This window comes from Platalea leucorodia (assembly GCF_965183815.1).
Source record: "Platalea leucorodia genome assembly, chromosome: 9".
Taxonomy (NCBI): domain Eukaryota; kingdom Metazoa; phylum Chordata; class Aves; order Pelecaniformes; family Threskiornithidae; genus Platalea; species Platalea leucorodia.
Genome location: NC_138831.1, coordinates 49,408,397 through 49,431,607, shown reverse-complemented (window position 1 = coordinate 49,431,607; position 23,211 = coordinate 49,408,397). Strand labels below are relative to the sequence as shown.

The window sequence follows — 23,211 nt, the reverse complement described above, 5'->3', positions numbered from 1 at the left end:
TCACAAACTCTAATTGGACTTACGGACGTGAACAAAAATTCTGAATCCTAAGTTACCAGTGCTCTGTCAGATTTCTAGCCAGAAAATTACACATACGTGCTATCTTACTGGAAAATATGGCATATATTATGTGCTTTTAAAAATTTTATTAAACAATTAACTCAAAGAAATATATTGCAATAAAAATCACAAAGATACAAAGGAACTTTCAGAAAATCACGTGTTGAGAGAATAAAATGGTTTCAAGTCAATTGTAGTGGACAAATGTTCAGGGACAAAGAAGCTGCTGTGAGGCAGAATATTACGGTTTAATAGAACTGCTGCATGTCAAACCTTCTCAGGTGCAAAACTGGTATCAGGCGGCCATGGACACTTGCTCTACCACACACCAACTCCTTGCTACAGGTAATTATGTATCTTCTGTTCTGTTTTATAAAAGCATATTATGCCACTTTCAGATTTTAAATTTCTCTGTGAATATTACTATTAGCGCCTCCTAAAAGGAATTTTCTCCTTGAAAGCACAACAGCTTTCAAATACAAGAAGCCTCTAAAGAAAAATGTCTTTATTCACTCCCTCCAACTAAAATCACTGTAGCTAAATGGATCAACTTTGGATGTTAATGGAATACACAAACTATAAGAGTTACTATTTAAAGTTAAGGCGAGGGATGACAGTATTATCCTTAAAAATAATAAAAGTGCTAAATGCTCTTTCAAACATCAAAACAAAACCAGAGAAATCAAGACAACCACGCAGACAGAAAATCTCTTAAGTGTTTGACTTCTACATAAGACGAAACTATTAAAAAACGGGCTAAGTACTAGCCTAAGGTAGCGTTAAGCCACGTTTCTGCTCTTCATACTCCTGGTAACAAAGCTAACAACAGCACAGCTTAGAGCAGCTGCTCACCAATCCATAAATACCGCAGACTTTGCCTGCAGTTTCCAAAGTGCCAGGCTAATCCATCTCACTTAAGACCTTCCCGATGTCATTCAGGACCTTTCATAATTCCTGAACTAGGAGAATAATCTACCGCAGTGGATTTCTGACACTTTTAAGGAAGACGAAATAAGTATTCTAAAGTCTCATGAGAAGGACAAGAGAAATTCCACCTGGTAGAAAATATCAAAGCAGTCCTCCTAAGTTTATCCTACTTAGCCTCAACTGCTGACTGATATGTTCTATGTGAATTAACTGTGTTTACTGAACTCTTTGAGGCTTATCTGTGGAGCAAAATTCTACAAAATAACACCCATTTCATTTTGAAAGAGCTGCAAAACAATCATAAAAAGGCTAAAGTGCTTCCCAAGGATTTCTCTTTGACAATTTTCTTTTCCACACTTCCCTTGGAGGGGATGGGGGGGGTGGGGAGGGACATATATAAAAATCAAAGGAACGGTAGAATACGGCTAATGCACTGAAGCTAATTCATAGCACAGTTTTTGCAACCCTTTGAGCACTGACATATATTCAAAAATTTACCTTAGAAAGAGAAAAAGGGAAGGAAAACTGTCATGGATTTGCTCCAGCTTTTGCAGACTTAGGAAATTTTGGGTTTTTGCTGATTATGCCAATGCCAACTTTTAACAAAATAATTTTAGCCATATGTGTTCAAAAACTCCTTTATCTATGTTAACTCTAAGTTAACAATTAGTATACTCCAGCAGATTAAATTTCTTACATATTACTCATTTCTCAAATTTTAGATTCCCTGATTACTCACATGGAAACGGTGACAGAGATTGTTCTTCCTACAGTTTTCACACTCTGCATACTCATCAGTATTGTCCTACTAATATTCTACCTTCGAAATCATAGATAAAATTGCATACTTACACTCATCTTCATTTTGCATAATAAATAAAATGCAACTGTTTTATTATATTGGTTAAAGTTTACCACAGATACCACTTTTTATACCACTGTAAAGATAAAGAAGTATTACTTTACCTATCCACCTAGCGCTTTTATAGTTTTTTCTATTCAATTCCCCAAAACATAACTTGAATTTTTTTTTATCAAAACCCAAAGTGCATTTTCTTTCTGCATTACTTTCTACTAATTTTAAGTAGCAGATTTTATGTTTCTTATTATTTTGGAACCTACTATACATTTTGTTCAGCAGAAAAATAGTTAGCTAAGATTAAAGTGATTCAAATCTTGCCAGTACAAATTTCAAGGGATTAAAAACCATTTGCAAATTCTGATTTCGGTCTGTTCATCAACAGACTTTTAATTAGCATGTAACTGCTATTTGAAGAGAGACAAACACATAGTTTTAAAATGGAATAGGATTTAAATATTCCAAGAGCACTGCTTAAACATTAACTTATTATTCATGTCTAAAAGGTTAGATAATATATATGCCTTACTATTTAGGTGCGGAGAAGAATTATTTGAAGTGATTAATCAAAGATGACAACTGCTGAGTCAGATTTAAACCAAGGACTCTTATCTCTCTAGTCTTGTTTACAGGGAACTAGGTTTACCTCATACGACTTTATAATACATTACACACAGAAATGTGTATTATAAGTATTCCAAGCACTTCCAGAATGTAATGTTCCACCTCAAATTTACTTCTGCTGCAGGTAGGAACAAGTTAAGTACATGATTGTAAAAAATTTGTTCCAAAATATGGCCATCTGGCTGTATTTGTCCTTCTGTTGTGCTTGAAATGATTCCTCTAAAGCAAAGCAACAAACAAGTTTTCTATTTAGCTTGCACTATGGTTTCAACACCGCACGTGCGTATACTGAATGCAGAGCAGCAGTACATACATCCAAAAACGCACCCTGTTCCTCGCTTCTCTTCAAAGGCTTTAACTATTAAACTGATAGCTAGTAAGATGTAATATTAGAAAAGGGATACGAAATAAGATTTACTGAGGAGAAACTAGAAGTGATAGAAACTTATAGTTTTTAAAAAGCACGAATATTGGGGTTTTCCTTATTCTTATTTATCAATAGTTAATAGTTTCTTTTATGCAAAACACTTCTGTCTCAATGCAAAACGCTTCTGTCTCCAGTTAGTTAATCAGCATATACCACACTATCTAATTGTTTAAAGATCAAAACGTTACATACGCTATCTAACCAACACAAGAACAGTCGCAACTGTCAGGAACTAACCCCAACATATTCAAATGATCATGCCCAGCCAATTATACGGAACATTTTTTTCAGAAAATTATGCCAAAGTATACAAGACAACACTGTTAAAATAATTCACTTTGCACTGAGGGGAAAAAAATGAATTTGAAGAGGAGAGAGAAGTATATCCAAGAATACTCCAAAATATAAATACATGGACAAAGGAAAAATCAAACTGTCAGAAGTTCACAACGCCCTGGATGAACACCTTTCCGAATATATGTGGATGATGAAATGTCGCTTGACACCAGGAAAACACTACAATATTGCTTGTTTTGTTGGGTTAAGATAATTCACACTTTGAACAGCATCTGATTGCATTCTTAATGAATAAAATAAAATTTAAAACCCCAAAATGCAGAACTTTATTGAATGTTTGTAAATATACGAACAAAAATATCTTCTATATATTCAAAATAATTATACTATACATTCATAATTGCACAACATTTATAAACAAATTAGATGTGTACAGATGAATTATGGCTGTGTATGTCACACTTCAAGCATACCAAAGCACATAACTCAGTAAGATGTACTGTTCTTCAAAGCACAGAGTGTTTCTAAATATACCGTTGGGATACAGATAACACTGAACTTTCCTCTTTACTGTACCTTTCAAGTGCCTGCCTGTGCAGTAACATGCCTCTATATGAAATGCACCTGACTGCACTTAGCCATTGTAATAAAATACATTCTTTCGTCACTGCTGCCATTAACTGTGGAATCGGAAAAGAGACCTGCACAGACAAAAAGAAAAGATGTGATTAGACACTATTCTTAGAAACTGTAGAGATTAATTCCTGTAGCAGCTTCAAGAACTGGTTTCAAAACTTCGGTTTTACTGAAAGGAGCACTTCGTGACAAAAATTGAGAATGACAGGAAAGCTTTACCAAAGCATTACCCTGGATCAAACCTCACCCCGCAAAGGCAAATTATTTCTATACCAGACTACATGCTTAATTCTTCCCCATTCTCATGCTTTTTCACTTGTTCTACGTTTGATTGCAGCAAGGCATGTCTTCCCTCCTTAGCACCTGCTTGCTTCTCTGACTAGAGGCCAGCATTCGATAACAGGTAAATTTCTCTTCAAACCCATTCTCAGATACACTGGCGAAGATGTTAGAAATAGGTTATAAGATAATGTGTAGAATATTTAACAATCGTGTCGTATTTGGAACTATTCTGTGATTTTAACTCTAAAAACATAATTTGGCAAAGGTGAGAAGGCAGAAAGTCACCACTTTGTGAAAATCTTCTACATTCTATAAATACTATCTCACCCTTTTATTAAAAGACAAAACGTTGTTTCGCTTTTGCTGAAGACCGAAGAAAGAGTTCAGATCCACTGAACCCAGTATAAAAACTGAATTTGAAATGTGTACTTCCATTATTTCATGCCACCACAAATATTCCTTACCTGTGTTGTTTGATGTCATATGCTCAACTGGAGGATTAGTGCTAACTTGCCATGTTGTTTTAACCTCCTTCTGTCCATGCCCACTACTTATGTCCACCTTCCATATTTCTGGGTGATCACTGATAGAATAATCAAGAAATGTCAAAATTCAGTCAGGTATTCAGTCACATCTGCATTTTAATGCTGCAAAGACTGAAGTTTCTCTTACTTTTGATAGAACTTCTTGACAAGTGCTGGTCTGATTGGAAGTTGAAACACATGCTTCTCATTGAGAGGGTTCTCCTTATAATACTTCATGCAAATTCTACAATAAGAATCAACTAGTTACTAACTTTCTTGGGAGAAATGCTTGTGCAACACTGCATAAACCTTGTGCAAAATTAACTATACTCTCAGATTTTATGATTTCCTTTGTTTTTCTATTTTAGTCACAAAGCAAAATTCAAAAAGAAGATCCAGCTGCTACTTCTGCAGTCTCATAATCATCAACATTAAGGAGGGTTGCTTTTTTTTTTTTTAAGAGAGTTTCTTTACAACTGTCAAAGAAAATCTATTTGTTATTTTCATTTAAAGAGCAAGAAGTAAAAATGAAATAATTACTGTGTCAAGGGGAAGAGGTTCTCGTGTTTAAACTGAAGTAAGACTGTACAGCTGACCATTATTTCCAGCATATGGTGGAGCTTTTGAACACGATGAACTTGCTCTTGTAGATCTACTGATGTGGAAATGAAGTAATCCTGGAACAGCAAACAGCTTCTGCTCTTAAATGGACACTGAATTTCTACAGACACACAACACATCCTCAGTATACTAACATCATTTTCCCGCTTCTTTCAAGAAGCCAAAATTTTAAGAATGGCCCAGCAGAGTCAGAACAAAGTTCCATGCTATCGAAGTATGAAAAAAGGTTCGCTGTCCTGCCTGACAATGACCCATACCAAATACCTATATGAATAAGGAAACAACATAATGACGTTTCTGCAATATTCTGTCCCATCCTCATGATTTGCAATTCAGTTTCGCAGCTTATAGGAACGATATGACCTGCGTCCCACCATCAGCTACCTGCGCTCTACTTTATACTGCTTTCAGAGTAAAAAACCAAACAAAAAAAAGCATCTCACCAAGTAGGTTAATGTTGCAAGTTCCTGGCCTGTAAAATGAACAGGGGGAAAAAAAAGATAAAATTAAAATTTACTATATAATGTCAGATGAAATATAACTAACATTCAGGTAATCAAATGGAATTCTACCAAAGAAAATTGCAAAGTCACTGGGACTGCGATGTTATTTATTGACACGATTACTCATTCAAAACAAGAAAAGCCCTGTAAAGTGGCATGGTGGAGGCATTACCTTATTTACCACCAAGGCTGCACAATGAAGAAACCTACCACATACTTTGAGACGACCACCCTCCTTGGGACATACAGGTTTACAAAGAGTCAAAATAAAAAAGCAAATGAAACAAAGAAGGAAAACAGGATGACAAAGTAAAAAAGAAATCAAGAAATGAAGAGATGAAGGAAAAGAAAATGGGTAATAACAATAACCTCCTCCCTCCCACAAATTCAGAAAAAAATAAAGCTATAATACTGAAAACAAAGCCACAATGTTTTCAAGAAAAAAAAAAAGTACTTTAGAAAAATCTTTCTACGTTTGTTTCCAGTATTTTTAATATATAAGTAATCAAAAATATCTTTCTAAATACTACAGACTGTACAAACACAGTTATTACATATAAATACCCTTGCCTGATTTCCTTTTAACCCATGTAGACCATAAAGGAAAAGACAGAAAGAGCATGAGGGTCTTATTTTTTTCACCGACAGCAAACAGATAAGAAAACAAAACAGTCCACAGTTATATAAATCTGGTATTTATTTTACTTGAAGTTCAACCTAAAGGGTTTTTTCAAATTGAAAGAGAGATACATAGTTAGGCAAGTTATAGTTATTTTGAAACAAATTTGTTTTTTAAATTTTGAAACAATATACAACTGAAAAGTACAGTTACTAAGGAGGCTGGAAACAGCACTTCAGCAGACGGGAGCAGAAGCTAGATCAAGGTTACCAAAACCTTCATTATTTCATACATGGAGTACCTTTTCTCTTGAATTTCTAATCACGTTAACAGATATCAGGCTCACCTATGAAAAAGCTGACATAATCCTTCTTCATCTTATCCAAACCGATCTCCAAGAGCATTTGAATTGGAGTGATGCCACTGAGGGCAACGACCTCTATCTTCCCGTGATAAGACTGTTGAATCAATTTACTTAGCAAACTGCTACTCCCTTGATGAATCTAAAAATTAGAAAAGTTTTCTTGTGATGTAACTGCATACAAAACATCATAAACATTGTTTAGAAGTACAATACCACGGAAACAGAGGCAAACTGTGACATGTGGAAGCAATTTAAAAACAATACAACACAGAAATGAGGAGCAGTTAAGTGACAAGAACTATATTCTACTTCATACAACTCAAAATTATAAAATTTCTTGTGAAATACAAATACATACCCATGGCTGTATCTCACCACGTTCCAAGGATTTTATGATCAGTGTGAAACACTCTATCAACTCCTGATAGGAACTGACACCTTAAGAAAAAAAGATGCAATATTTTGTTTATCAATCCAGGCTCACTCTCTAGCTGTTAAGTCAATAACAACAGGCCAACCCATACTTGCAGGAATGAAACGCCTCATTTAAAGAATGATAGCTGAAATGACAGATTCACTGTTTTTTGTTAAGTTTGTCGTATCATGACTTTAAAAAGGGTTACTCTAACGAAACAACGATCAAAAGAGACCACTGAACCGCATACGACTGTTAGAGAACAGCACATGGCAGAAGCAGGTTGTCATATAACACATTTTGGCTACATTCTCTCTCTATATATTGCAGCGCAACACATTTTATAAATTTAACTGAACAGCACCTATCTAGAATATGACCTATCAGTATCTATTAATCCAACCAACTAAGCAAGAAACAAGCCTCCACGAATTGTGCAGCTGACACTGCCCTAACGCAGGACACGTTGCAGCCATCACAGTACGTTTCAGCTATCTAGTTTCAATTCAAACAATAGCGGTTGCACTAACAGGAATGAAAGGGATTTAGCGGTTACATACTCCACTCCTCAAACAGAAAGGAGTTGTTATAATCTCTGGAACAGCTTAACAAGTTAATTAGTAATCGGAAAAAATCGTAATAAATAAATAATGCATTTTACTGAAGGACTGTGACTGGTGTTACAAGAATGATAAAGTTTGTGTGCAGCTTTGTCAACTTAAAAATTGTCCTTTAGATCTAGAAAGACAAAAATTTTATAGATGTCATTTTCAGTTTTAGAGCAGATGAGTACTACCGATTGTTTAGTACCTTTTACAGTCAAATAAAATGAAATATAATATCTCCTGCTAGACGTTGGTCTACCTTTTTATGTTGTAAGAAAGTATATCATCTTACATACCTAAAAATTAGCTCTTTTAGGAAAAGCCTGTTGATAACAATTTTCTGAAAAGCTGATCAGTCCTTAAAACTCAGCGAATTTTATATTCATTTCACTGAGAAAGCAAGACAGTATAGTAGATACAGAGAACAGAAGAATTAAAGGAAAACACATGGGGTAAAATACCACACCACACTTACTTCTCATTTTGCACCATAACTGTTCAGCAAAATCCAGGTCTCCTCGCTCACTGAAGATTGATTTTATTGAACTGTCCACTGCAGCAGTGTCACATTTGATTTTCTGAAAGAGTTGGTTTGTCTTAAGTAAAACAACTATGCCTAAGATTCAAAGACCTTATGAATTTGAATCTTCTCCAGAGATCAAAATTGCGTGCTTCACTAATTTTTAGCACAGAAACTACTACCGCAGGGTAATTTGGAAGCATATTTTTATTTAAAAGCAAGACTAATTCTTTTCAGAATTATCACGCTGGATAATTGCTAGCTTTGGACCAGGAAGTGAAGCCTGAAAGACTTTTGATCGTAGCCAAGGAAAGCTCAACCAGACTGTCTGCTAAGAACCAGCTGCTTAGCTCAAGACGGTCCTTTTCGCCTCACAACGGCACGATGCACAGCGCATTGGTAAACAGCAAGAATACAGTCCAGCAAGCACTACCTCGGAATATGACCTATGCTATACCGAACTCGGACAATGAAATAGCTGTATGTACACCTAGCAGTGCCCTGGGAGGCCAAACTTAATACATATGTCTATTCTCAGGACAATTTTCCTGTTCTCCTGATCCTGAGTATTTCTGGTTTAGCTAATACAGAAATCATTATATTTTTAGCTCATGAACAAAATGCAACTTCCCTCTCAATAGGAAAAAGAGCCAAACCTTTCCTTGTAAACCAAAAGGGAAAAAAAATCTTAACTGAAGACATTTTTATAATTTGAATTTGTCCATTGCTTTAGAATATCACAAACCTCTAGATAAATAGGACAGCTATCCAACTGATACCATTAAATTGGCCCAAAAATCATTAAATTAGGTAAGAAAAGCAAATTAGTGACAGAACACAATGGCACAAAGGTCAGAGTTCCTGAAAGAAACTAGGACATCATGAGACTGATAGCTTTAGGAGGTGACAGACAAGGTTAAGACAAGGGAGTGTGACTGCAGTTGGTATAATACGGTTCAATTTGCAAGCTTTTGGTAGTTTTCACTAAGGGAAAAGGGAAAGAAGCAAATCAAAATAGCTTCGCACCACTAAGTTATATAAAAAATATGTATATGGACACTGGTAGACCATTTAAAATAAGAGGGAGGTTTTCTGAAGGTAAAAATTACAGTGGACTTTCTATTAGAGGATAGCTCTGGAATTCCTAATTTTGCCTGTAAGGCCTTCTTCCATTATTTTTACACAGCAGAAACAGAAAGAGACCTATCTTTCTTTACATCTTTATGTCTCTGTATTTACACATATACACAAATAATATACAAGACGTAGTCAATAGCAGAAATAACTACAGTTATGAGGGAGAAAAGGTGACAAGGCAATTGGTAGGAAATTGCATATACCTCTGTTTCATTACTGTTTCCAGATATACAATATCCATCCAGTTTCTTCTTTAAATCTAGTAGGGGAGAAAAATAAATTTCACCACTATGAAAAAAAATATCGTCAAACCAATTGTCCAAATCCCTGGGCCATCATAATTAACAAATACGTTGACCGGACGGCTAATAGACAAAATTCATCCATTTAAAAACTGTTTTTGCTGGGTAAGCATATAGTCTGAAAAGAGCATTTCTTAATATTTTTTTATTATAAGCCATATTTTTCCCCATATACTTTTACTACATTCTGTTATCTAAGCATTAGCTTGTTAAGATTCAGAGATGAAGCAGTAAGGGGTAGCAGGTGATCTAATAAGTGTCTCTGGTTTTCTTCCACATGTATTTGTCAGAGAGAGTTTTTGCCTGGTTCTCCAAGTTTTATCTACATACTAAAAAAATTTACAGTTGTATTTGAAAATCTCTTGGTGCATTCCTACATCTGATTCTCTTTGTAGATTTCTTTTCTAATATCTTAAACTTCTGGCAAGACACACATTGTTCACAACAGTTTTCAGAAGGAATCAGTAATTTTGGATGCTTCATTTTAAGATGTCATCAAAATATTGTTTTCCACCACCAAAGGGACACTGAGCAGATTTAGAAGTTCACGTGCACGTCAGTGAACCTGAAAGAGGCATCCAGAACTCTATCAATTGCTTTCTAAACACAATTGTGTCATTTTATAAAGAACCAATGATTACTTTTATACAAGAAATTACGACAAAGAAAAATGACAGAGATGCACTGACTAACCTATTTAACTACTTTGTGCAGGTGGTTATAGCATAGAAATGAACATCTCTAATTCTAACACTGTAGAAATTGTACATGGAATTTCCTTTCACTTCTGTGAAACGTGACATCCCCCTCTCCCCCTGTAACAAGCAGCAATTACCAGTCAGAAATTCCTGGACCAGTTCAACCGCGGAGTCAGACTCTAAGGGCTCAGGCCACTCAGTCACGCCTGTCTTCAAACCTTCGGCCAAAGCCTAAAGGCAGCATCAAAACCAAAACAACACAAATCAGTTCTTGTTTGAGGTTCTGCACGCGTCATACTTAAAATTGCAGTTAACTTCTCCAAGAATCGTACACCTCTCTCTGTACAGCTAACCATGGATTTAGAAAAGTCTTGAATTTCCTGGCTTTCGTGTTTATGATTTGTTCTCTTTGTAGTCAAGATTCCCAAAACTGAACTCAAAGTTTATTCTAAACTAAAAGCTTTAAGTTATCTTTGAACCACCTGATGAAGTTTTAAATAAAGTAAATTATTAACACATAAAATCACCATTCCATGTAAACCTGAAATTGGAATTTCTCACTCATACTTACAAAGAGAAACTGCAGTTCTCTATATAGCTGATATACAGGACTTCTGGGGTCCCCAGACTCCAGTGCAATATTCTGAAAGTTCCAGAAGTTTATGTCAGTTTCAAACTTTAGAAATCGAGTGTCCTAAATTTTTCACTAGTGAAATGCATATTAGCATAATTTATAATTTAGATTATGAACACATTGTGTTGCTTATATAAAGAATAATAAACACAAATGTCAGGAGTCAAACTTATTTTCTCTCCTTTACACTACTCATGCTGTAAGCGGTGAAAAGAGTTTGGGTTTGTTTGCTTTTTCCTTCTTGACTTACCAGTGTGGCAGCTGAAATTAGCGGGGGTGTCTCCAGAATCTTATCTACAGTATTCCACGTAATATCAACATATATATTGCTTTCAGACTCTACAATTGTGTCCTCTATTGCAGCAGCTCTAACGAGTTCATACTGAGCAAATCCTTTTGTCGTCACCTAGAATGAACAGATTTTAACAAAAAAAACAAACAACAAACATTGATTGTTTTGTACCCACGCAAAATATTTTTAAAAGCTTTTCACACACACACAAATAGGTTTAACATCAGACAAATGCTTTACAACATAGGGAGCTCAAACGTTACTTCAAAAGAGACTATCGTACTATAGAATCATACTAAGATGAGACAGAATCTATGAAGCTTCCCAAAACCAGTATCATAAATCCAAAACCAGAGTTTTTAAACTTCGACTGGAGGCATGACAGACCGTAAAAACCTACAAGAGATGAATGATGCTCCATTTTATGTGCCATTTTGAGCTCTTCCAGGTTCGCAAAACAGGTTTTATCAGCTGTAGGACCTAGGAAAGGAAAAAATTAAGAATCAGAAAAAAAACATTTGACACAATTCAAATTTGGCACTTATCATTAATTCTCAGATGCTCCATTTGGTCAAGTACAACTTGCATTGTCCTTTAGAAAGCAGGCATTCTTCTTTCATTTGTCCTATTGATAATAAGGGCTGGCGTGAACATATGGATGTTTGGTAAGAGTCAGTGCTTGCATAAGAAGGTGAATGGCAGCAAGTTCAATTTGCTAAGTTTTTGCAGCTGAGTGAAGGCAGGCCTGCACAAATACTGTTGCATTAAGTATAATAAAAAGTTATTTCCCCCACAGAGCATGGGTTAAAAACATATTTTCTTTCTTCTCTCTCTCCCCCTCACCCCTTATTTTTTAAAATGAGGAATATAAAGCAGTACCAAGCCAACATCACACAAAGGACAAAGATAGCATCACTACATCAATATTCCCACCTTTTTAAGCCTTCCTCATTTAATTTTATGTGCAACCTTATAACCTTACCATCACACGTAACCATATAAAAATTGATTCCCGTGATTTTGTTTCCAGCTTTGAGAGGCTCAGCTCCAAGCCAACAAGTATGTTCAGGATCAGAACCGTCACACCTTATCCAGAGGGGAGGAAGCACAACCAGTTCGCTTATCTTCAAGTGGGTCATGTTTGGATTTTGTGCCATTGTATATAAGGAAATCAACTGCCTAGAGATATGAACAGGAAAAAAAAATAAGATGCCAGCAAGTACAGCTAAATCTATCCCTTACATAAAACTTAACTCCTATCTACCACGCTTCGTTAGCAGACATCAAATCGTTTTACAAAAAGAATGCACTATTACAATCCTCTTTTTACAGGTAGAAGAATGAAGTCACAAAGGAGTGAATAAGATACCATAACTGAGAATATATTTAAGATAATATTTTAATTTAGACTAAATATTCTGTAGTCATAATTGAATTTAACCTCTTAACTACCTTATCCTTTTAATATGCTTAAGCAAACTAGTCACCATGATTTGGTACCATGCCTTGGTATTTTAATAACAGCCAAAGACCCCAATCAGACTTTTTTTTTTTTTAACAGAAGCCTTACAAAAACAAGCATTGAAGTCTTAGTAAGCTTTCTTCACTCACCTACACCCAGACAGTCCCATTAACCTGATGGGACAGCTCACAAGTGCTTTTCAGCACTTTGTTAGGAATACTTTTGGCTAGGGGAAGCCATTTTGCAGGATGAAAAATGGTCTATCTCCTCACTAAACTAACGAGTAATTTAATTTTCGAGGATTGAAAATAAGACAAAGTTGCAAAAGAAAATTACATCAAAAAAGGAGGCAGACCTTTGACACTTACTTTGCTCTTCCGACAGAAAGAGCCACTGGTCCAGAACTCTCCTTTGGTAAAAGCTCAGAGGCATAAATAGCATCATCTGTTTTTGATTCCTCCATTGGGTCACTTTCTTCATTGTGTTGCTTTAAGAGAAATGCACAGGTAAGTAAAAAAATGCAAGGTACGTGAAAATATTTGATCGGAATTCAAGTCTAAAAAAATTTAAAAAAATAACAACTAACTTACTGCTTTCTGTAAAATATATATCATAGTGTTTCCATTCCAAAATCTTTCAATGGGACTTTTGCAACTACCACCAATCAAACAGATCTCTACATCAGTCTGAAAAAAAAACAAAACAGAACAAAGCAACTTTTTAATACCCTATACGTAAGTGCTGCATTTCAGCAATTTTTTATAGCTGAAATTGCAAAATTAACTAATTCCACAAACTGTTTTCCAACCCTATCGCAACCATTCATGCATCTAAGGCTTGGTTACTTCAGAACAGAGTTACTGCATGCCATAGGTGGAATCAAATCAACTGTGAAATTGCAGTAACTTTCAACTAACCAACATAGAAAATTTAATCTCTAACAGGTTGATTCTACGAGAAGCTGAAGTTTGATTCGATGAACAAAACTTCAGATAATGTGAGACGTGAAGGATCATTGTTGTCAAGTAGCAACTTCAGTCACTAGATACCATGAAGATACACATGAAGAATACTCATTTAAAGTAACATTAAATATCAATTGATCACTTCTCTGAATGTCTCATGAGAGCTCTAAACACTGTTTGGAGACATTAAATAACTCAAGCCTGTTCTGAAGAGTGAAGGAATATCAATCTTTACTTAGGCTTTTGCATGCACAGAGAAGTATTGCTTGATTCTTCACATCTGTCAGTTTTTCCACATCGCTGTATCTTTAAATAACCACCTAATTTTATTTTCAAACTATTATCAAAGCTGTATAAATCCCAAGACTAATACAACCAAATAGCATCAGAGATTTTCCCGCCATCCCTGTGTTCCAAAAGCCACTACAAGCAATTGCCGTTTTCATACATACGTGCCATTCGCTATAGAAGTACTTAGCTAAAAACCGTGCCATCAGAAGTTGCAAATTTGAAGATCTGGATTACCTGCGTGAAAAGCCTACCTCAGGGCAGCTGCTGCAGCAGCTCTCCTCTCCCCCCAGCAGCCACCCGCCTGCTGCGCTCCGCACAACCCCCGCAGCCCTCAGGTGTGCTTAATCCTTACAATCATTTCAAACAAATTAACTGTTAACAGGTGCAAAAAATCAGGGGGAAGGCGGGAATGAGCAGGGCGGGGGAGGCTGGTGATGGCCCCGGGAGGGCGGCACTCTGGTACCCGGGTCTCCGCCTCCATCCTGAGGTAGAGGCGGATCTAAAGAGGTATTTCTGAGCTAAACTGTCCTTTTTACGTGATAGCCCCGCACGTATCTCAGCTGCTGATCAATGGCTGCATGTTTTAAACATACAGACTCAGGTTACACGGCTGAATTTTTACATATATATTTACCTCAAAGAGATACGGGTGTTCAGGGATACTTTCCCTTCCTTCTTCATATATTCTGAAAGAAAATGTTAAGGGACATAACGTTAGTTTTCCTCACTAAACAGCACGTTTAACTGCATAAACTACAACGACGCGGGTCTACGGTCAGAGCCCCAGCAGCCTCCCCGCAAAAAGGGGGGGCCCCAGCCGGCACCCGGGCCCCAGCCAGCCCCCCCGGCCGAGCCGCCCCCCTCGGGAGAGCGGCCGGGCCGAGCCGCACCGGAGGAGGCGGCCGTACAGCCCGCCAGCCGCGCCCCGCCGCCGCTCCGCGCCCATCGCCGCCCGCCACAACCGAACCGCGCGCCGCGCCCGCCCCCCCGGCACTACATCCGGGGCGGTGTGCCCAAGGAAGGCAAAAAAATTTGTATTTCCCCCCCCAGGAGTGGGTTTTATTCATATTTATTCTCGCCGCGCGCCTCCCCGTGAAAAAAAGAAGACTCCCTCAAAAATTTTATAATTTCTGTGAGAGGGAATGACCCGCCCCGCCGAATCCCTCCGCCAGAAAAAAGTCCCCCGGTTTGGGAGGCGAGCGAGAGGGATGGAGGCGCCCGCAGGGAGAGGGCTCGGCACCGCGGGTCGCGGCGTGCGCGAAGGAGCTCGGGCCGGGGCTGGGGTCCGGAGCCGGCCGGCCGGTGCGGCAGAAGGCGGCGGGCAGGTTGCGGCAGGACATCGCTCATAGCGAGGGCAGAGTAGCGCGTCCTTCCTTTTCCGGTCGCGGCTGCGGCGCAGACGGGCGGGAGCAGGAGGGGCTCCGCCGCCGCCACCATGGTGAGGCGCGGGCCGCGGGGCCGCGGCGGGCCGGGAGGGGCCGGGGCCGTCGGTGATCCGGGGCGGGCGGTGGGTCGAGGCTGGTGGGAGCCAGGCCCGGCGGGCAGAGCCTGGCCGCGGGCAGCCCGAGGGCCGGAGGCGTGGGGCGGCCGCCCGGCCGCCATCTTGGAGCCGTCAGCGCTCGGCCTGCCGCGTGGAGCCGGTGCGGGGAGGCCGGGCCGGCCGGCGGCGGGCTGCGGAGCGGCCGAGAGCTTGCCCTCGTCGCTGGAAGTCGCCCCTTCCTCACGCCCTGTGGGCGATGGAGCCCGCATGGCCTTCTGGCAGGGCTTTTTTATTTTTCTTACGTATTTCTCCAGAGCAAAGCCATACGAAAGCTTTTGAACTCACGTTGACTTAAAAGAACGTTTCTATAACACCCTTTTTTAGTTCTTTTTTTTTTTAACCTTATTTTTTGTTGCTCTGAAACAGGCTTTAAGAGGCCTTGATGTGAAACCAGGTTGCAAATGAACAACTTTTGTTGCTAATACAATTCAGATCGTGATTTGGTTCCTTCACCCTGATGAAGTTGCTCCGTGCTTGTGCTGGAGTCTCTGCGCTAACTCCAGGAGTCAGTGCCTTGCTAGGAACCAGCGTTAAAAACACAATGCTTTCATTGCTATTAGTTGGTTAGTTTTGAGTTTAGTAGTATTTTTAATACTTCTGAAGGAAATTGTGGATGGGAAAGGGGATGAAGATCCTTTGCCTGTATTACTGTCGTGAGCTCTTAATTTAGCAACAAATAGAGTGTAATGCTAGCAGATTCTTTTTTAAAGAGTGCTGCTCAGACCAGTAAGCTATCATTTGACGTCTTTCCAGTTTTTTGAAAGGAAGCTGGTGCTGCTAGCAGTTGAATTTTTCACCTCACAGATTTTGAGGCACCAGGGATTGCTCAGAGGGCCCAGAGCTTACAAAAATTTCACTCGGATACTAAGTGTGCTTGCTTGTAGCCATGGTGAGTCTCCAGCTTGTATTAGAGCAGTTGGTTACAGTATTTCGACTAATTCAGTATCATCTAAATAACAAGCCTTTGGTAAACTGAATAAACACAGATGGGTTTTATATATTTTTTTTTTTAATAATAGGTGGGAAGTAGTTTAGAAGGTGTTACTAAAGAGCCCAGAGATTCAATTCTAGATTAATTTTACCCAAATGACTTGGAAGTCTATTGAATTTCAAACCTCAGGTATAATTTTCTGGATGTGGGTAGTGCTGTGGAGCACTGTTTTAAGTGAAAATTATTGCTATGATGATGTAATTTGCGTCTGATCCAGTGTTCAGTGACAGTTGCCTGCTGTCAGCGTGCTGGCACTGTTGAACTGAAGACCCCTTCATTCTGAGCAATATTTGATAGATTTGAATACTAGCAATTTACTTTACTTGTGCTTACGAGTTTTTTCTTTTTCAGGCTTGCGCTCGACCGTTAATATCCGTCTACTCTGAGAAGGGGGAAGCATCAGGCAAAAATGTCACCTTGCCTGCTGTCTTCAAGGCTCCCATTCGCCCCGACGTTGTGAACTTCGTTCACACCAATTTGCGGAAGAACAACAGGCAGCCCTACGCTGTCAGTGAACTTGCAGGTATGGCTTGTCCACAAAACGGACAGAACTACTTGTGTTAGCCTTTGACTGTAATACAGGTGGGCTAAAACTGAAACAAATTTAGAATGTAAATAAGAGAAGAGCTGTTCAGTGGGATTCTGTATAGAAGGCAAAGTCTTGGAGTACTCTGGGCTCCTATCTGAACGGTGTATTACTGAAAGTCTTGTGGTGCCTGGGTCCTCGAGTGGAATCTGCGTTCTTTGCAAGAAGAACACAGAATGTCTGACAGTGTATCAGGCAGAAAACGGTGATGAAAAACGGCGCTTTGTGATCCCTGCTCCGTGTTGACCACAGGAGACTTTACCTGAGGCATTTGCCAAGAAGAAACCTCTGCGAATGGGCATTTGTTAGAGTTGCTTCAGAAGCCAGTAGGAGCAAACAGCTACTGCTTCCCAAGAAATTTGTGCCGGGAACGTGCAGTTTCAAGTTTGTTTCTGATGATATTTCACGTAGACATTTTAACCCCCTAGGAACAGCAGTGCCCATTCAGACCTCCAAATGGAGGATCAAGCTTAGAAGTCAGTGTGTTCATGTACTTGATTCTGACCTAAGCAGATCTTTAGTGTGTAAGAGTTCATTACCTGACCAGGATTTGTTCTGCTGAAATGATGAGATTCCACTTCATTGGTCCGTGTTTCTGAAACACATGATAACAGTGGAAGTTCTGATTGGTGGTCCTGAATTCTGCCTGTCGGTGACTTTATGAAAATTGCAGCGTTGTCACTGTCTGAATTAAAATCTTTCTGTTCCAGGTCATCAGACCAGTGCCGAGTCTTGGGGTACTGGGAGAGCCGTTGCTCGTATTCCTCGAGTACGAGGCGGTGGAACTCACCGCTCCGGCCAGGGTGCCTTTGGAAACGTATCCTTTCATAGCTGCCGCTTGCATCAGCTGTAAAGCTGAACTCGCCAAGCAGAAAAATTATTTTTAAGTATCTAAATGTGAAATGGAATCTTGTGCTTCGTGAGGTAATGGCTACCCGCAGTGATCTGGACCGCCAAGTCTGAGAAATTTGTAACGTGATTAGAACCTCCTCTATGCAAATTCAGACTTGCTTTAACGAAGAGAAGCTTTCATTGATTGCTTTTTTCACCACTGCAAAAGTGGTGGATATCTTGAATCTCGCGATGCGTACCGTCTTGCCATGATGTCGTAATTTGCGTCTTACTCTGTGCTCAGTGACAGTTGCCTGCTGTCAGCGTACTGGTACAGATGGTTGACGAACAATTAACACTGAGCAAGGATTAAAGAGTCGCACCAGAAAAAGGAGCTTCAAAAAGGTTGTTCTTAACTGTCGGTGCATAGATGTGTCGTGGAGGCCGCATGTTTGCCCCAACCAAGACTTGGCGGCGCTGGCACCGCAGAGTGAATATAACTCAAAAGCGTTACGCCATCTGTTCCGCTCTGGCAGCGTCCGCTCTTCCCGCGCTGGTCATGTCTAAAGGTGGGAATTCTGCCTCTGGAAACGTTTGCCTGCAGTTTTACGTTGCCTGAGTGGTACCAGTTACTATGTGATTACTCAAAATGTTTATTGTGGATAACTAAATTCTCTTTTAAATAGTTTAAGAGGCAGTCCGTTCTTCAGCGGGGGGTGTTTTCGCTACGTGCGACTCGGTTGTGCGGTGTTGGAATTTCAGTGATGCTGAGGCGCTTTTGTGTGCGCGGCTGACAGGAATCTTGTCCCTCCGTTTTATGGAAATTGAAATTGAATTTTGAATCGCGTGGCCGTTCAGTTTGATTTCGGTTCATGGAAGCCCAAGATTTGCTTAATAGTCACTCAGGTACCGAAAGTGCAGTCTGAGGCAGACCCACAAGACTCCACTGAAACTTCACTACTGCAGTTACTATGCCTGAATATGAGATCGTGAATTTAATTTCCACTATTTATCATTTTGCATTGTTTCTGAATACACGAGGCAATAACCTTGAGAAACGCATAGAGCCAAGATCAGCAGGTAACTTCGTGTCTTGTAAAATCCTCGCTAGGCCACCGCATTGAGGAGATCCCCGAACTCCCGCTGGTTGTGGAGGACAAAGTCGAGAGTTACAAGAAAACCAAGGAAGCTGTTCTCCTTCTGAAGAAGCTTAAAGCTTGGAATGACATCAAAAAGGTGAGTAGCTAAGGCATGTTGCTAAGAGCGAAACCCAGGCGATTCGACTGCCGTTGTTACAGTAGGAATTCCAAATAGTTCTGTTTTGATTTAATGCCACTAGAAATCCCTTGGTAACAAAACTACAAGAAACTGTAAAAAGAAAGAAACAAACCCAAAACCCAACAAAACCAAAAAACCCAGAGTTTAAGCAAAGTAGTTTCTTACTACGCTGCTTTACTCTGTGCGTAGCTGTCTTCATTTTGATGTCGCTTAACATTTTTTTTGCTCTTAAGAATGATGAACTTCTCACTGGTCCGTGTTTCAGATAAGCAGTGATGATTGTGAAGTTCTGACTAAAGCAGTTTTTTCCCATCTTACCAACGGGATTTGGACTATTTTGAATATTCACAAGTTCCATTTTCATATAGGTTTATGCCTCCCAGCGTATGCGGGCCGGAAAGGGTAAAATGAGGAATCGCCGTCGCATCCAGCGCAGGGGACCCTGCATCATCTACAACGAGGACAATGGTATCATCAGAGCTTTCCGGAATATCCCAGGTAATTTTGACTTGGGGAACGCTTGCTCTTTTGTTGAGAGACTGCCTGGAATGATGAGATTCCACTTCATCGGTCCGTGTTTCTGAAACACATGATTTTGTGGAAGTTCTGACTTGCTGCAGTAGCTGATAGGCTCTTCCTAAGAATCCGTTTTGGTTGTGGTGAGGATGTTTATGACAAATTTGATGGCTGTCACCAACCATAAACTGCATTTGGAGCCGTTACAAATGAGGCTGTCAGGTTTGTCGCTGGAAAAAGGCTGATAATTGTTTTTTAAAGTGTAGTAGATTTTCATCCATAGGGGTGTGTCACTGTCGTGGAAAAGCTACTGAGCCCACATCCATTTCTATGTTCTTTCTCATCTGTTTCTGGCTTAGGCTTGCATTCCTTGACGTGAATTACGAACGAAAGGGGCTGGTTTGTCTGTTTTCCTACAGGAATTACTCTGCTGGATGTGAACAAGCTGAACCTGCTGAGACTTGCTCCCGGCGGCCACGTCGGGCGTTTCTGCATTTGGACGGAGAGCGCCTTCCGCAAGCTGGATGATTTGTACGGCACCTGGCGCAAAGCTGCTACGCTGAAGAGCGACTATAAGTAAGCACAGCCGAAGTCGGACACAACCGAACGGGGTAAAACAGGCGGGGGAGCACAGCCCGCCAGCGTGTCAGGTTCTTCCGCGTGGAGGCGGAAGATGAAGACGCTTTCTTTTTCCTCAATGCCTGTTTTCGTTGAACCAGACGTGGTTTTTATCACCGAGCTTACACTATGAACGTTTGTTTCGCAGCCTGCCGATGCATAAGATGACCAACACAGACATCGGAAGAATCATGAGAAGCCAGGAAATCCAGAAGGCGCTGCGTGCTCCGAAGTAATGCTTTTTATCGAACAAAGGCCAAGTGCCGTCGCTTTAGAAACGGCCGAGTGGGAGGCGCTGCAGCGAGATCAGAAATCTCCCTGCGTTGGGGTGTCAGGGCTGGGATTCCTTCGGTTTCTGGGTATAAACGCGGGGAATTCCGGTTCCCCACGTTTCGGGGGGAATTTAGAAGAACTTTAGTTGGGAAACGAGACGGTGACAGGTGTCGGTTCTTTTCAGGAAGAAGATTCGCCGTAGAGTCCTGAAGAAGAACCCGCTGAAGAATCTGAGGATCATGATCAAGTTGAACCCGTACGCCAAAACCATGCGACGCAACACCATTCTGCGCCACGCGCAAAACGTGAGCGAGCAGGGAAGCTGGTCATCGACGACGTTGGGTTTAGTATGTCGGAGGATGTGCTGATGCTCTTTTTGTCTTTTTTTAGCATAAACTTAAGGAGGAGAAGAAGGCGAAGGCCAAGGCCAAGCTCGCGGCCAAGGTCCCGGCTGAGCCCAGGGCAGAGACCGCGGCCAAGACTGCCAAGACCCCGGCGAAGGCCAAGGCCGAAGCGTAAACCCCGGGCAGTGCTTCATCCGCTTGAGCTCAGAAACCTGTACCGTGGATTTCCAGCTAATAAATTCCATTGGAACAGAAATTCTGTCGTTTTTCTGACGTGGGGGGGGTGCTTGGTTGATCGGGTTTTAAAATGGAAACGCTTTAAAGAAGAGGCGGAGGTAGGGACGGTCTCTGCCGTCTTAATCCGCCTTTAACGCCTCCCGGAGCTGGGCCTTTTCCCGAGGTAAGACGGCCCCGCGTGGGGCCATGACGACAAGCGGCCACGCGGTGGCAGCCGCCGCCCGCAAACGTGCAAATGGCGGCGGCGTGACGTCAGGCGGCGGCCTGGCCGCGCCGCCTCGGCCCGCCCGCCCTCCAGGGGGCGCTGTGGCCGCCCGCTTCCCGCCCGCGGGGTCACGTGGGGCGGGGCGGCGCGCGGAGGATGCTGAGCCGCCTGCAGGAGCTGCGCAAGGAGGAGGAGACGCTGCTGCGGGTGAAGGCGGCGCTGCACGAGCAGCTCACGCGCCTCAAGGTCGGGGGGGAGCGGGCGGCTGCGGAGCGCGGCCGGGGGCAGCGGCAGGGCCGGGGCAGCGGCAGGGCCGGGCCCGCCCGCCCGTGCCTTCCCGCCGGGGGAGCAGCGGGCCGCCGCTCTGAGGGGGCGGCTGCTCTGCGGCGGCCTCCGCCGGTTCCAGGCCCTGCTCTGCCGACGCGAAGCCGAACGCGGCCCGGCCTCGGTGCCCGGCACACGCGGCCGCCTGCGGCTGGGCGCTGAGGCGGTGAAACGTGACTGAAAAGCTTCGCTGTTACTGCTGTTGATGACTCAAAAATAATTCAGTTAAATATTTAATACTTTAAATAGACTCCGAGAAACAGTTGCTGCAGAGGCCTCTGTGTTCCCTCGTTTGCAGGTGGAGGAGCTGGCCCTGCAGTCCCTGATCAGGTCCAGAGAGGAGAACGTTACGGTCTCGGCGGCGGCTGCAGAGGAGCCTCACGAAGTAAGGGAACCCGCGCTCCACCGTGACGGGGTGCGGAGAGCAGAGCCGCAGCGATTTGAGTGGCTGTGGGTGTTTCTGTGGGTGCTTTTCGTCTGGGCTTCTTAATGTTGACCTTGTTTATGCCGCTCCTTGACTGCAAGGCCCAGGAGTTGCTCTCGATGATCCTTGTGGGTCCCTTCTGTGATTCTACGAGATGTAAAATCTGGTTTATTGGTGGTTTCAAGGGTTTCGCCTTTTCCCACCCCTGAAAGCAGCACCTTTTTCCCAGGGAGGTTGGGAAATACCTGCTTTATACTGGCGTAGCTTCGGTTTGCCATTTATTAAGCATCGTGTCTAATGCTCTTAGCTGTGACGCGCTGCTGTAGCCAGCTGATGGTAGGGGTGGAGGTGCAGGTGTCCTCTCATCTTTTTACTCAGCCTGAACTTGTTAAAATTCTTCTGTGGAGAACTGGTGCTGGTCACTGTGACGGGCTCGTGCAGCCAACAGATCTAGTACCAGATTTCTAAAAGACGCTGTGACTGCACAGCTTTAGTAGTGATGTGGGAAGTATTTGGTATCGCTGCTGGTCTTGATAATTAGCAAGGTATAAACTCTTTTATTGTGGCAGGCTCTTGGGCAGATGGACAACGAGGCTGCTATCAATCAAACTGAATTACACCTAAGTCTTCAAGATCATGAAGAGGAGGAGGAGGAAGAAGAGGAGGAATCTGATTCGTGAGGAAAAAAAAATCAGAGATGGTTTTTAATACAGACTCAGGAATCTCTTCTTCATTCACATAAAATGCACCAACTGATTTTCATTTTGTCTTGTATATGAACTATATGATATGCAAGACTTGGAGTCTAGGGAGGTTACACTTCAACACGTGAATGTCACAAGCTTGGCACATCTTGACTTAGATGTTAAAAGAATGAAAATTTGCTGCGCAAATATGTAGCATCATCTGTTACACATATTTAAAACCTAATGATGTAGTTTACTACATCTTTACATGTGGATGGGAGAAGTCATTAATCA

At 41.4% G+C, this 23,211-nt stretch overlaps 4 protein-coding genes across 4 annotated transcripts in view; 3 read left to right on the top strand and 1 right to left on the bottom strand.

The window, feature by feature from the left end:
- LCTL (lactase like) overlaps nucleotides 1-1,825 on the top strand; it is a gene marked incomplete at both ends in the record, with an annotated part of 48,884 nt that extends 47,059 nt beyond the window's left edge. Inside the window, 2 exons of the mRNA XM_082322061.1 lie at nucleotides 342-405; nucleotides 1,710-1,825. Of these exons, the coding sequence (XP_082178187.1) occupies nucleotides 342-405; nucleotides 1,710-1,825 (180 nt within the window). The remainder of the gene's footprint in view (nucleotides 1-341; nucleotides 406-1,709) is intronic.
- Nucleotides 1,826-3,568: 1,743 nt separating this feature from the next.
- On the bottom strand, nucleotides 3,569-15,413 carry ZWILCH (zwilch kinetochore protein). Its single transcript, XM_082322533.1, has 18 exons — nucleotides 15,305-15,413; nucleotides 14,699-14,750; nucleotides 13,399-13,494; nucleotides 13,177-13,295; nucleotides 12,329-12,525; nucleotides 11,747-11,826; nucleotides 11,305-11,460; nucleotides 10,992-11,063; nucleotides 10,558-10,651; nucleotides 9,624-9,679; nucleotides 8,239-8,341; nucleotides 7,102-7,181; nucleotides 6,726-6,882; nucleotides 5,701-5,729; nucleotides 5,177-5,313; nucleotides 4,785-4,880; nucleotides 4,577-4,695; nucleotides 3,569-3,895 (listed from the first exon to the last, which is right to left on the bottom strand). The coding sequence occupies exons 1-18, from the start codon at nucleotides 15,409-15,411 to the stop codon at nucleotides 3,804-3,806; spliced, it is 1,842 nt and encodes a 613-aa protein (XP_082178659.1). The 5' UTR covers nucleotides 15,412-15,413; the 3' UTR covers nucleotides 3,569-3,803.
- RPL4 (ribosomal protein L4) lies at nucleotides 15,404-21,287 on the top strand. Its single transcript, XM_082322532.1, has 10 exons — nucleotides 15,404-15,502; nucleotides 16,947-17,118; nucleotides 17,892-17,998; nucleotides 18,443-18,581; nucleotides 19,124-19,248; nucleotides 19,659-19,788; nucleotides 20,226-20,382; nucleotides 20,573-20,656; nucleotides 20,882-21,002; nucleotides 21,088-21,287. The coding sequence occupies exons 1-10, from the start codon at nucleotides 15,500-15,502 to the stop codon at nucleotides 21,214-21,216; spliced, it is 1,167 nt and encodes a 388-aa protein (XP_082178658.1). The 5' UTR covers nucleotides 15,404-15,499; the 3' UTR covers nucleotides 21,217-21,287.
- A 352-nt stretch (nucleotides 21,288-21,639) lies between these two features.
- SNAPC5 (small nuclear RNA activating complex polypeptide 5) lies at nucleotides 21,640-22,945 on the top strand (the record flags this gene model as incomplete). The annotated part of the gene is made up of 3 exons (XM_082321734.1): nucleotides 21,640-21,729; nucleotides 22,106-22,192; nucleotides 22,801-22,945. The coding sequence occupies 3 exons, from the start codon at nucleotides 21,640-21,642 to the stop codon at nucleotides 22,909-22,911; spliced, it is 288 nt and encodes a 95-aa protein (XP_082177860.1). The 3' UTR covers nucleotides 22,912-22,945.
- Nucleotides 22,946-23,211: the final 266 nt, after the last annotated feature.